Source organism: Tribolium castaneum, chromosome 1 (genome assembly GCF_031307605.1).
Source record: "Tribolium castaneum strain GA2 chromosome 1, icTriCast1.1, whole genome shotgun sequence".
NCBI classification, from domain to species: domain Eukaryota; kingdom Metazoa; phylum Arthropoda; class Insecta; order Coleoptera; family Tenebrionidae; genus Tribolium; species Tribolium castaneum.
Genome location: NC_087394.1, coordinates 12849377 through 12863627, shown reverse-complemented (window position 1 = coordinate 12863627; position 14251 = coordinate 12849377). Strand labels below are relative to the sequence as shown.

General features: G+C 30.2%; 1 protein-coding gene across 1 annotated transcript in view; it reads left to right on the top strand.

Moving 5' to 3' along the window:
* The first annotated feature begins 7638 nt into the window (after positions 1–7638).
* Positions 7639–14251, top strand: part of LOC103312462 (cysteine-rich motor neuron 1 protein) — a 166957-nt gene continuing 160344 nt past the window's right edge. Inside the window, exon 1 of the mRNA XM_064356335.1 lies at positions 7639–7965. Within this exon, the coding sequence (XP_064212405.1) occupies positions 7884–7965 (82 nt within the window). The 5' untranslated portion in view covers positions 7639–7883. The remainder of the gene's footprint in view (positions 7966–14251) is intronic.

Here is a 14251-nt window from a genome sequence, read left to right as displayed (position 1 = left end):
CCAATAATTAATCAATAAGCGGGATCTGCAAGATTTCACGCCCTGATAAGTGAATTTTAAGAGAAAAAGATTTAATTAAAAAAATTAATGAGCTATTTGAAACGCGTATGCCATTATTAAATAAGGCCCTCATTAATTAAAAAAGTTTGTTGAAGTTTTTTCCCGAGTTGGAATCAATTGGTGATTTATATTTAAAATGTTTCAAATTGTAGTTGTAATTGAGTTTTAAATGCTCGATATAAATTCAGGTTTCGACATAAAGTGACGTTCATTATAATGGGGAACAAATAGTAGAATTCGAGTTGATAAATTAGCTACCTCGCCGCCTATTACGTGTAGCCAACCAAAGTAATTTAGTTCCGAATAATTCAAAGAATTTCAAGCGCTGATTTCAGTTCTCTAAATATCATTTTAATCCACCGAAGCGGAGATGCTCATGCTCTTGTTTCAAAAAATCAATTACTGAACATTTCACAAAAACTGAATTGGAAAATTAAAATACAAATTATCTTGGCTGATTTTAGCACGGTCTGCTTTCGCTTGCACGTAAACTACTTAAAATGCGTCAACTTGTGTGAAGTTAATGGTCAATTAACTTCTTTTATTTTTAGTGACTTCTAACAAGCTGATGAAAAATTCAAAGAAAGCCTCAGTGAAAAATGTTTTTGTGCTAATTAATGGCGAAGGAAAACATTTAACTTTACTTATTTATTTTGAGTCTGTAAGTCTCATTTGGCTTAAAACAGCTTTAACTTGTTTTTCCACTTAACTTGGCATTATTTTATCTTTTACAGCAACCACCGAAATAGCATACATTAAAAACGAATTTGCAACGGCATGAAACAATAAATCAATATTTAGATAAAAACCTGCAATAAATCGGACTTAATTGACACGCTGAAATATTGTTATAATTACTTATTAAGCCTAATTGCCGTCACAAATATTTCATAAGTTTTGCATAATGTTTGCGGCTTTTTAATTGTTGCAAATGGAAGTTATTATTGCGTTTTAATAATAAATAGTCAGTTGTTACATGATGCAAACAAATAAACAAGTGGTTTTTGGTTTGTGTTTATTGTGTGACCATACCCACTATTAAATAAATATTTCGCAATAAATATTGATAACCAAAATTTGAGACCAGAATCATTCCTTTTGATTCATTCAAACATTTATGTGAGTGCATGCCAATCTGCAAAATCTAAAGCTTGTTATTATAGGTCAAATTTTCTGCACAAAGTAATATTTCAAACATTCCTGTATGTGTATTTTATCCACACATATCTGCATAGCATAATTTTAATTAAACTAAATCTATATGTTTTGCGATGAGGAAGTGTGCAGTTAGTTGCAAACTTATGCAAGTTATCAGTGCATCTTATTGGATTGTTTAACTACATTAACATAATTTTCCTGTAAAGTTGGTCACTCTTATCTCACGTTTTATTTACCCTGCAACCTGCTCTTACGGGTAAATCGATCGCTGCACTATAATAATGTCGTAAAAACATTAATAAATGCTATGCAGTGCAATTTTCTTACATACACCGAACATTAAACACTTTTTCTCTTTGAGTTTTTGTTGACATTTCCGAGTTGTTAGTATCCAAGAATTTACGAGTATTTAGCTTTAGTTGTCGGCTTGTGTGCTGAAAAAGTTGTGCCAACCAAATGGGTATTAAAGCCTCTGTGGTTGATGAAGGATTACAGCCATGTGAGAGACCAACTCCTCAATTAGTGTTCCTTTGAAACACAGCTGAGACACAAATTATTAAGCTTCTCTTCGGCTTGAAATGTTCAATATAAAACGTAACGCAAGCTCAAGGCGACTTGTAAAATCCAACTTAAATTTACTTTGACTTTTGGAAAAAGTCTAAACATTGGAACCGCGGCGGCAAATTACGTCTACATTATATTATAAAGTTTGGGAATATATTTATTCAAAAGGAGAATGAAAATGGATTAACAATTTATTCAAGGTTACGAGTACATGGGTATTCTTTCATTAATATTTCAAACAATTCATATGTGTATTTGGATTTAAGGCTTTGCGGCATTTATTCTGCTTATTCTGCGAAAGGATTAGCGTTTTATTATCATTTCTTATGTTTAAAGAAAATGCAAAATACTAAAACTGAGTTTTTAATATTTCTTCAAGTACTTGTTTTTTCCATTAGATTACGCATTTTTGGCCAATGAAATAAGGTTGTTTGTTATACAAAAGTTTGGACCATCGCCTTCATGTTAGAAGTATTGCGAGTTCTAATACTGTTGTGAAAATATGAATGTTAAAGATAGCATAATTATTAACTGAAACACTGCTGTACATTTTGAACCACCTTGTACCTACAGATAGTAGACACCAAGACATCAACCAAATTTTGGTTTGCTGTTGCTGATTTTAGTTCTTCAGTAAAAATCCATATTTGACTAAGATTTTTTCACGGTCTATTTATTATATTTTTAGACTTTTTGTTTATTGTTTAATGTTTTGAACAAATGGTTAAACGTTTCCTATCAATTAAATACAAAACTACTCGTCCAATAAATTAATAAAAAATTAAGTAGCATTTTTAGAGAAGTATTTATTTCTTTCATCGAATTCTCACGAAAAAATGATTTGTTTCGATTTTTGCTTTTTGTTTGTGTTTCCTTTTCGTAAATTTACGATTTGTAAATATACTATATGAAAATTTTTTTGCTTCCTAATTAAAATTTTGTATTATCGAAATTTGTAGCAGGATGTAAAGTTTTAAATTGAAAATCAATTTTAGTAAATGAAAAACTAGGTTTTTAAGTAGTTAACTGTGCATAAATATTGTGGAATCAGAATAGATAATGAAAAAAGGTGGTATAAGCAAGTACCGGGTGACTATTAAAGACTGTGACAACCTTGACCGCTAAATTTAATCTCAAAAAATTTTCATTCCTTCTGACGGTCGATGACAAAATGGATGACAAGGTGGATAAGTTCCTATCACGTACACTCGTACAGAAATTAAAATCACATGAAAACACAAAAAACCCCACTTTTGTAATGTTATTTGTAACGTAACACTTTTGATTGAAGATTTTAACAATTCATAGTATACGACCAGAAGTTTTTACGACAATTTATATGTTTTTTATATTAATTATTAGGAAACAGGAATTTATTTATTTATAAAATATATTGTGTATTGCAGTGTCTACCTATTCAGGTGCACAGTCTTAATAAGTGAATAACCCTGTATACTTTCAGTATTTCAAAAATGTGTTTTTTTAAGATAAAATCACATAAACTGATAGAAACAAATGGGATTCTAGAATGGATTTTTTTTTGCTAGTCAAAAATAAAATTCTTTTATTACTTTTAAAATGTTTATTTAAAAATTCTTTTTTTCTGAATGAATTTTTAAAGTAAAAAAATAGGTAATTGTGGTAGCGTGGATTTCTTTTAACTTTGATGTGATATAATTTGGCATCAGCGGGAATAAACAAATTAAAAAAATGTACCAAAAGGAAAAAATATACCATTTTATCAGCTTGTTTCCGTGTTTCAATAAGTTATTAAATCACTTAAAAAATTTGTTATAATAGAAACTAAAATTTTTGACTAATGAATCTAATTTAAATAAGCTAGCCTTTTTTGGATTAAAAAATAAATAGTAGATCAGTGTAGAAAGTAGGCTTACAAAAAATTATTTTTTTAGCGTACTTAATAAAATACCACAACAAACAACGAATATTTTAAGCTCATTGGTTGTATTATTCTCCTAGTTTTCATCGGTTTTTCATAAAACTGAACAGCCCTACCTTATTTGACATAATTTGTTGCTTCGTCAATCAATAATCATTACTTATTTATTACCAACGTATCTACTGAAAAACTTAATATTTTCTACTAACTACATAAATGCCTTTTATGATTATGATATCTTTTATAAATCTATTAAGTTAATAAACAACTGCGTTAAACAAATTCTGTGCATTTATAATAGATATTAGCTAGAAAATTAGTCGGTTAAGTTAGGCTCGCCCGATAGCATACTTTTGGTTACATACTTTTTCAAGTAATTTACATATCTCAGACTGAACTCTCAAAAAGTATGAGAAGATATCATACTTTTTTGTGAATTTCTATAGTTTTTTTAAGATATTTTTTTGGTTAGGCATTTCAAGCATATACATGGTGTCTCAAAATTGTCGAATTCCGAGTTCAGAACGTTGTAGAGAATAACTTTACAAGTCTAAATATAGAAACAAAATGAAGATTCTTAGCTTCTCCACAAAGATATACATTGAAGATCAATCCTTGAACTGAGTTATCTTCAAGTGCAGGCGAAAAGCTTCATCTTATGGAGAAGATGAATGTGGAGAATGATAATGTAAAAGAATTTCTCAAAAAAGCTTCATTTTGTAGTAAAAGATAATTAATTTTTGTAACTTGACGTTTCATTTTTAAGAAAAAAATACAAAAATTTTAGATTTTTAACTCCAAAATGAAGTTATTTTTTTCGAGAAATCATTTTATATTGAAATTTTCCACAATAATCTATATCATAAATAACAATAAACACTGAAATTTTTAGCCTGCATTTGAAGAAAACTAAATACAAAGAGCACCTGAAGTGCACCTTCAAAACCAATGTGGGGAATCTTCATTTTGTTTCTACATTTAGACTATTAAAATGATTCTTACAACACTCTGAACTCGGAATTCGCCAATTTTGAGACGGGCTGTATGAGTCTACTTCATACGTAAAGCGTATTTATTATTATAAAAAAATAAGAAATAAAGCAAATTGAGTTACTAATTCGTTACTAATTTTGAACAAGAAAAGAATTCTGCGCATATGCAAAAACCGTGCAGTTTCTTTGCGTCCACTCCCTAGTGTAGATAAATTTTTAGAATTTCTGCGATGCAAGTTGCGCTTTAAAAGGGCAAATTTCTTCAGAGTGACTGACATTAGTAAATTACACTAGGAAGTGAACGCAAGAGTAATCAAATTGCTGTTTTTAGATAAGTTAGATAAGATGTTTTATTAGTTATTAAATTTTTGTTATGTTCTTGTGTATTTTAAATAGAAGGATAATTACTATTTAATATTATATTAAATATTATATATCTTGAATATCTATTAACAAATATTTATTTTACCATTTATTGCAAACCCCTATTGCAGTTTATTACTGGGCCTGCATGGGTCATACTAAGGATTAAAATTTGACATGGTGCCACTCAAGCACTAGATTTAACTAAAGGGTAAACCGCACCCTAAATTGTGTACACCGGATTTTTCAAGATTTTCTCTGACTTGATGATTTTCTCTGAATTCCTCTGATTTTTACAAAATTTTCTTTAATTTTTTAAATTTTGCTTTGTAGACCGATTTCCCTGCGTTAATCTCTCGAATTTAATCTAAAAATTAGGTAATCTAGCTGATTGTAAAATCAGCAAGGCTCTACTACAAGATTTGAATTTAAAATGTTTGCCATAGACTATACTATAATTATCATATTCTATACAGTACCACTCTATGCCAACTATAAATAAATTAATATAAATAGTTTAATAAATGTTCTTGGAAACTACATACTTTTTTAACTACTCATTCATTTTTTAGCAGTAGTTCATACATTTGAATGTTTAAAATCTGTCAGCCTTAGGTTAAGCCCTAGTTCGAACACACTGCATAGTTGAAATTTGATTTTATTGTTTTTTTTATTTTACAAAATTCCTCTTTTATGTCATTGCTCACTGTAAATATGTAAATACAAATCTAAAATTCTCTCTCCTAAATTTCAAATGGACGGCGTTCTACATCGACCTTATGATAACAACCAATGAAATGTCGCTAACTTGACGTCATGCGTCAATGGAGTCAAAAACTTGTTTTTATCGAGCATCTTTTAGTTTTTGCCGGTTGTAAAACCAGCGTTTTGTGACTGTTGTAATGTCTAAACAACTGCAATCAAAACTTTTATCACAGATTTTCAGGAATGCTGGAAGCCTCTTTTGGAAACTACACAATTTTCCTATTGTAATTAAGTTTAGTTCAAACGAATATCAAAAAAAAACAGGAAAACCAACTCTAAACAAGGTATACTACTTCCAGCCAATAATTAAGTGAAAAACAACATACTAACGCTCCGCAATTCAAGTAGTACCGGACCAAATTTTAGTATTTCCTTTAAACGTTTTACTTTTCGTTTTGATGAATCACGATGTTTAGGATTAAGCCTCTATTAATAATCAACTAGGAATATTTGAACTTACCTAAGGAAAATTGTAAAAATATTCTTTAAAATCTTCTTTCGTGAATGTCTTCAAGTGACCAAAAACAAATCCACTACCAACAATAAATAAGTGGTAGAACACAGACTAAAAACGGTTATTAATATTTTACGAACGTCTTTAAACAAAATTAATCCAAAATCTTTAACACAACATATTTTGACAGGACCACAAAACATGACAGGTGCCAAATCGGCGGGAATACTACCAACATAACAGTATCATTAAACACCCCGCTCATACGTAGATCTCAGTGATTTTAATGTTTCCAGGTTATTTAAAAAAGTCGAATCTATTGTTGGAAAATGTATTCGGAAGTAAAATTACCGTTGGGGGCGCCACTGAGCTAGGTCGAAAACAGTAACCATAAATGGCGGGAAAATGTTTATTCGGATATTTTGAGCGTTGTGCGAATTTTGGTGCTTCACAATTATTACATTGCCTATGCGGAATGATTATTGCATCTTTGATGCAAGAAACTTATGTTGACAAATGAGAGATGACGAGGAAAACACGAATAACGAATGACTGTTTGGTTCACTTTCTTTATTGGAAAATTATTACAAAGACATTGAAAAGCCTACCTTTTGGCATAATTTACGTTTAAATATATCAGCAGTTGTTAATCTTTATTGTAGTTTTGTAGATTTACCGCAGCATTTCATGATTTTTTCAGTGGAAAATTCTAACCTAAAATTCATAACACTTCACTAATTTATAGGTTTCTTGGGCCAAACTTTGTGTTCGCTGTGATCCATTACTCATAATCTTTAATTAGACAACTGTTTGATAACACTTTGTAATCAAAATTTAAATATTTTTCACTTTTTATCCACTTTCAAGTTCCAACAATAAATACTTTATACCACGAAAAACTACAAAACCAAAGTCAACGCTAGTATTTACCACCACGTACTTTTAAAGTAATTCTTTCTATTGTAAGTAATTAACACTATACACGCAAAATTGTTAAACAATTCATTAAATGTCAGTTAAACGTGGCATTACGAAAATTTCTTTACTGTTTTCGACATAGTTCAAAAGTCATCACCAGAGGGCGTCTAGTTAATTTTATTTCCGAATAGTAGAGCGCATTTTTAAAGGGCAGAATGTGCCCACCCTACTTGTAAATGTGGATAGGCTGACTAAAAATTGCAGCCTAGTTCGCTTGCAAATGCACTAATTATACACCCACCACTCCCACCAGCAATCTCTTAAGCCCATTAGGAAAAGGGCCAGTCCCTTCTAATTTTTAAATGCGGGCATCCAATATCGAAATTGAAGAATAACGAGTTTCTAAAAATACCAGCTATTAGAGACGCCTGATGCACTGCAACCCATTCATCATTCCAATTCAGATATAGTTGTGGTTCCACACGGTCGTGTTGTTGCCTTGTTTTAGTCGCTAATCGCGGTGTATGCTGTACGGTCATCTACCAGGTGTTGCTTCTAACCTCAAACTTTTACGCGCTTGACAGTTTTTCCAAATTGTCTTTTACCGCTTTTACGTCGAGCGTAATTATGTCCAAAATACGCATTGACAGACTGATTTCGTCGATTTTTGTGAACTTGTTTTGCGCGTAATTCTCCCAGTGGTGCCTTTATGACTGTTTCTTCGCCGATACGCAAAATGAAGGAATTTGTTCTAATCACCTGCATGCTATTTTTTCAACATCAACTTAAACGTGAGTTTTTTACATTTTTATTTTTAAGCGCTCCAGTTCCTGTTATTACCTGTCAGGAATTTGTTACGGTTTGGTGATGAATTGCTGTCAACTTGTCAACAATTTTTTGAGTGACACTGACAACTTTGTCACTTTGACACTGATAAATGCAAACTTGGGATAGTTTTAAACTAATTATTCAGGTTCATCTCTGTTCCACTCAATGGGAAGTGACACCTGTTGATGATAATATAATTAAGTTTGTAGTGTCTCAGACGGTATGAAACCCTTCTTTGATTAAGGTATGTGCAGAATGTGCAAAAAATGTTTGTTTTGCAATTAAACTGTCGCCTACTGAACCAGCGTTATAAACACAAGGAAGTCGAGAATCTTTTTATTTTAACTTTAATAGAAAAATATTTTATTTCTAATCAGGTTCTGCCTACTGTGTGCAGTTTTGCAATGTGCGACATAATAATGATAATAAAACACCCAAACATGTTTTTCCAACGTGTACATGGGGTTCTGTTTATTTGTTAACTCTAAGCCATCATAAACCGGGGAATTCCCCATGTTTTTTGTGTCGAAACAGTTTTTCTCGTGTCATTTGTCAAAATTTGACACTGTTAAAATATTATATTATTATCCGAGTTTTATAAGACGTTCTATTGTGGCACTAATGGTTTTGGAGCACGACCAAGGAGTGCTCCAATACAATGAATACCACAATTAAGTATTCTATAACGAGTGATTCTATTTTTTCTGCTTTATATTTTTGCTGTTTGTTTTAGTTTAGTTTAGCTTATCAAAATCTGTTCAAATTATTTCCGCTTATTTTTGTTAATATTCGGGCTTTATCAGTAAACGACTCGACGCTGTTGACAGATCACACATTAGATGACACCCAGCCCAGCACTGCCATTACAACTAAAAATGCACAAAAGTTCTCAATTTGTGAAACCAAAGGAGAAAAACATATTTTTAATTAAATTATTAATTGCCGAATAATGTGTGCTACAGGTTTTATTTACTGCGGAATTTAATAAATTGTCTTACGTCAAACGAATCACAAATAGTTTTTCTTAATGGAGCATAAATATTTTTACACTTTTCATGTTTGCTTGTAATTTATTTCCCCGACCCAGTTCCCTGTGAAAAATAGCGTTGTGTTGAATAAATGCCATGTTAAAAATGTTTTTACTATTTTACACATCAGGAAGGTAAAACAGGAACTTATTAATTTGTTAATTAATTAGTGATCCAAAAAGAGAGAATTATAGTTTACACACGTATCCATTTTTAATCTCTCTATTTGTAAAAGTGGAGTGAGTGATAAATGTACAAACACGACCACCCATATTTTATTTCTGATTCGTGCACACCTCTATGAGAGAGAGCTTCTGTGTGGCCATTTGTTACTCAACGAGTGTTATATTAAGGCCCGTATAAGACCTCCTTAAGTACAACCTTGAAATTTAGATTAAAGTTGATTAATAGAGGCAATCAGGGCTCAAGTGAAAAAACTCACAAGGGGCCAGATATCTCAGTTTTAAAATGTCTGTAACTTCTAGGTGGTGAATGTATTAAGTAAAAAAAGGAATTGATTTTTTCGTAAGAAAAATGATTCATCGTTTCGTAAGAGACATCAGTGAGAGTGACGATTTTATTAATTATTGCCTTTTTTGTTTTACTTTATGGTCTTCTGTTTTACATTTATTTGTCACACTTCTAAATAAAAATGTGGTCGAGAGTGCTATGAAACCGATGTCTTAATCTTAACAATGTACTTAATAAATAATGAAATGAATAATGATACACTTAAGAATGCTATTACTACAAGGTGTGTTAGAATGATTTTCATCTAGTCGCCTGTGAATTTCACATGCAAAATCAAAAATGACTGGCATCGAATATTGACTTAGTAAATAATATAATAATAATAAATTTGTTTTTTTGCACATTGTATTATTTTAGTTGCTTTTATCGAAATTTTTAAATGTAACTTACTGACAATTTGTGAATTTCAATACTGACAGTTTTGACGTTTATTGACAGTGTATTTAATTGGGCCGAGCGATACACATTTTTTCACATGTAAACCAATTTCAAAGTTTACTAGATGAAAATCATTTTAATACACTTTGTACTTGCTTACAAAAAATTGGTTAATCAATATTTAAAAATTTAAAAAACTGAGAGATATTAGTGATATTATGCAAGATATGTAATAATAAATATCATAAAAATCTTTTTAAGTAAGATTGATAAAATTGTAAAATAGTTGGATGCTGTCATGGACAGAGCTATCTACTTCCATCATAATGAATGATTAGATCTCTGATTGAAAGTGTAAATTACATTTGTAATTATTTTTCTGAAGTGCATGAATAATTTATTATAGCTAATTTTGAGAGAAAATGCGACGTTGGCGTTTTTATAGTTTTGAAACAGCTAATATGTTTATAACATACAATGTGTTCAAAAATGGTTGAACAATCATTTGACTATGTTTAAATCATTGTTTTATATAACTACCTGCTGTGTCATTTTTATAAATTCATTAGTGACTGTTACAATTATACAAGTAAAAAAAATGAAGGAACTATAAGTTATGATGTTCTAACTTGTGATGTTCTGTAAATCTTTGTACTAGGTGGTGGAATTTTTTTCTGTTTTTTTGTTTTAGGTTTTTTTTCTTCACATTGTTTGAGGTTTTTTTTCTTGTTAGGAAAGATAATTGTAATAAAATTTAACGACGATAGGACCAATTTCCTTAAAAGGTTTTAAATAAAAAGAGGAGTTGTAACGTTTTGTTTATATAATAAACATCATCATGCTAAAAAATATACCCAACTTATTTCTGATCTTTGTTTAATTCATGATTCCCTAAAATTAGTCTCCTATAACAAATAAAACATTTAATCAAGTCAAATTAAAATTGAAAACTTATAAATTAGGAAAAAGTAACTTAGTTTATCGAATTCGTTGTAAAACATGTGTTCAAATTTATATTGAACAAACTAAACAAAAAATAAAGAAGAGAATAAAAAACCACCAATATGATTGTAGAGAGCATAACTTACAATGTAAAACTAATCTAACAGCTTTAGCTAATCATGTTAAAGAAACAAAACATGTATTTGATTTTAATGATCTTGATATTTTTGATGAAGGTTAAACATATTACTAAAAAAGACTTACTTCGGAAATGATTTATATACAAAAAAAAAATAAAAATATTGATGATAATTCCAAATCATATACTGATTAATTTATCGTAAATAAGTTCATCATATTTTTAAAGGTTTGTCTTATTTCTTAAATAGTTTCATGACTAGGTTGGATATTAATTATAACCTTTTTTAACATTAATTATATCTAATTATAACGTCAGTGTTTTGGTTATTTAATAATAATTGTAAGGAAATTATTTATTTGTATTATTTTGGGCACTATTCTCAAATTCTGATAAATTGTTCAAATTTTTGGAACTTTATTACAAAATTTCAATTTTTTTAAATAATTCATTTGTTCATTTTGCATAAATTTAATAACACGTTCCATCCATCCTCAGTTAATTTTTTTTGAACTAAGATCCGTTTGCAACTCTTTTTTTATTTAAAATATTTCAAGAAAGTTGGTCCTATCGTCGTTAAATTTTATCGCAATCATTCAACCAATCAAAGACATGAGGAAGAGGATAGGGCAGATTTGAGGATTTTTTTGTATTTATAATATTGTATAAATGACCATAATTATGTGTCTTAAAAATCAAAAATTAAGGCAGCCTCCAACAAAAAACCCTATCCTACTAGATTTGAATCAATACTAGAAATAGTAATTTGTGGTGAAAATTTTATTAAAAATATTAAAAATGTTTAATCAGGTCACGTATGCGTCTACATATTTTTTCACTAATGAAAATTTTTGAAATACATGTACAATAATTGATTTATCTGAAAAAAGATATATACTTTTTGAAATATTCGTACAACAGTAGTCAGTATAGTAGTCAAAAAATATCAAATGTTTTTTTGTTTTTCTTAAAGTCATTTGTATAAACAGTTTCTGAAATTCAATTGACTAATCTAAAATTTAGTCGATACTTAAATTTTTAATTGAAAAAGGTGTAGTTTTGGTAAAAACACAAAATAAATCGGGGTTTTACACAAAATTATACTTATACACACTAATTATTTATCCTTAGTTATAATATAACTCAGTTGTAAAATTTTTGCTATGTGATGTATCGTTGATGTACATTCTTATTCCTATTACTATTTTTATATTTCCGCCCACTAATGGACGCAGCGCAGGAATGCATTTTTATTTTCTACTCCATTTTCCAACGAATACGTACTCATATTTGCAAAATGTTATTTTTAGCATGTCTGTATACCTCTTCGCTGATGCAAGTAACAGTTTTAAATTGTCGAAAACGCATTTGGCAAGAGCCACTCGACCTGCAATCTCAGGAGCAGCATCTTTGAATGCATACAAAAACGTAAACATTGTAGTTCGTGATGCACCAGAATCTCTCCGTGTTTTCAACTGACGTAACAGCTAGACGATCACGAACGACAGTGTCTATATCTTACGATCACGGAAAATCAATTCAAAACGTGCAATTATCTCCTGCTGGAGTCGATGCCATCGTTCACTGCCTCGACTAAATGCGAACTTATCGTAACCATATCATTAAAAATTCATTAACGGTTTGTACGAGGAAGATTTACTTCGGAATTGTTATCAGTCTGCAAATTAATAACGAAGGAGAATGTGTCACTTTTTGTGCAGATTATTATTAATTATTTCCATGTTTACAATGCGACATTACTTTTATCTGTTTTTTTTATTAAATTATGAGTTATTTTTATTGATGAGCGAAATTTTTGTGTAGTGTAACACTTAATTATCAGTCACAGATAATTTGGAAAACATGACCGTTTCGTTATGCTTTATTTATGTTAAACTGATAAGTGTTAAGAAAATTAAATTTTGGCCAGAAAATTGCTATTTGAGCCCTGTGGAAGTTGACACGTGCTGTAGTCATGATTTATAAACAATTCTATTATCTCTTTTTATTGTGCACTTTTATGGCTAATAATTTTTCTAATTCGGTTCGAAGGTTTTGGTCGTAGCGTCCACCATAAAGTCTGACGAAACCAAGGTAAATAATTAACAGGAAGTTTGTAATATGTTAGAGCACCGTCACATATTTATTTATCATTGTCACCTAGCTCAGAGGGCAGCGTTCTTGTGTACTAGTTTAGATTTAATTAATGGTTGGTTCCCTTTCAACTGGCTGCTTTGATTTCAGCTGTCACTCGATAATTTACAGTTTCCTTTATTAAAATTACGCCAATTTAGATCATGTAAGTAAATTACCATCGAACATTAATAATTCACATCACGAAATTAAAACCCTGATCCGTATCAATCCAAGATTTCAGTTTCGTTTGAGCGAGAGCCAACTCGCATTAAATAAATTTAAAAATGGTTTCAAGGACAAAACTAATTATAAACAAAAATAAAAAATTGGTCCACTCGCGAAATTCATTTTCTCCCTCGACCTTCACCTCGTAAAAATATCACACTTTTATGAACGTTGGGAATAAATTGGTTGAAGGCAAAGGTGCATGTTATAAGCCCAACACAGCCCTTGAGAATGTGTCATGGTATTTGAGGGGATTAGAACATCACGTCGTTGTCCTTAACTAGATCCTCTAGTCCTTAGTTTCACAATTAATTCAGGCTACACCTGATACCTATCAATTCCTTATCTTATCCCTTCCGCTTGCTTGATGTTGCGCAACTAAGGGCAAACAGGAAATTGATATTTTTGTGTTTGTGTCATTTTTTATACAACCAAATCAGTTTAATTATGTCATAATAATTATCATAGGAACACATAGAAGGTATTTTTTAAATTGATAAGTCTACATTATTCAACATTCCAACTTTATTTCAGCATCACAAGCAACTTTACTAAGAAATTTAATTGTGTGAAAGTCAATTATTTGTCGTTTTTTATTATTAAATATTATTAAAGACTGGATGTTTAGGACTAAGTTAAAAACTTAAAAAAAGATAGCAAAAAAACAGAAATTAGGTACTAAATCTGGTAATTTAAGATACATTTTTTTATTAATTCCTACTACGGAAAAAATAACAACATAATTTTTAAATGCTTTTATTTAGCTTGCTTTGTTGACTGTTTCATATTTTCAGAGCTAAAGAGAACGGTTCCTGTTGTCCAGATGAATTGAAATTTTGCATACGTAATCTGCTTAACAACGCAATTCTA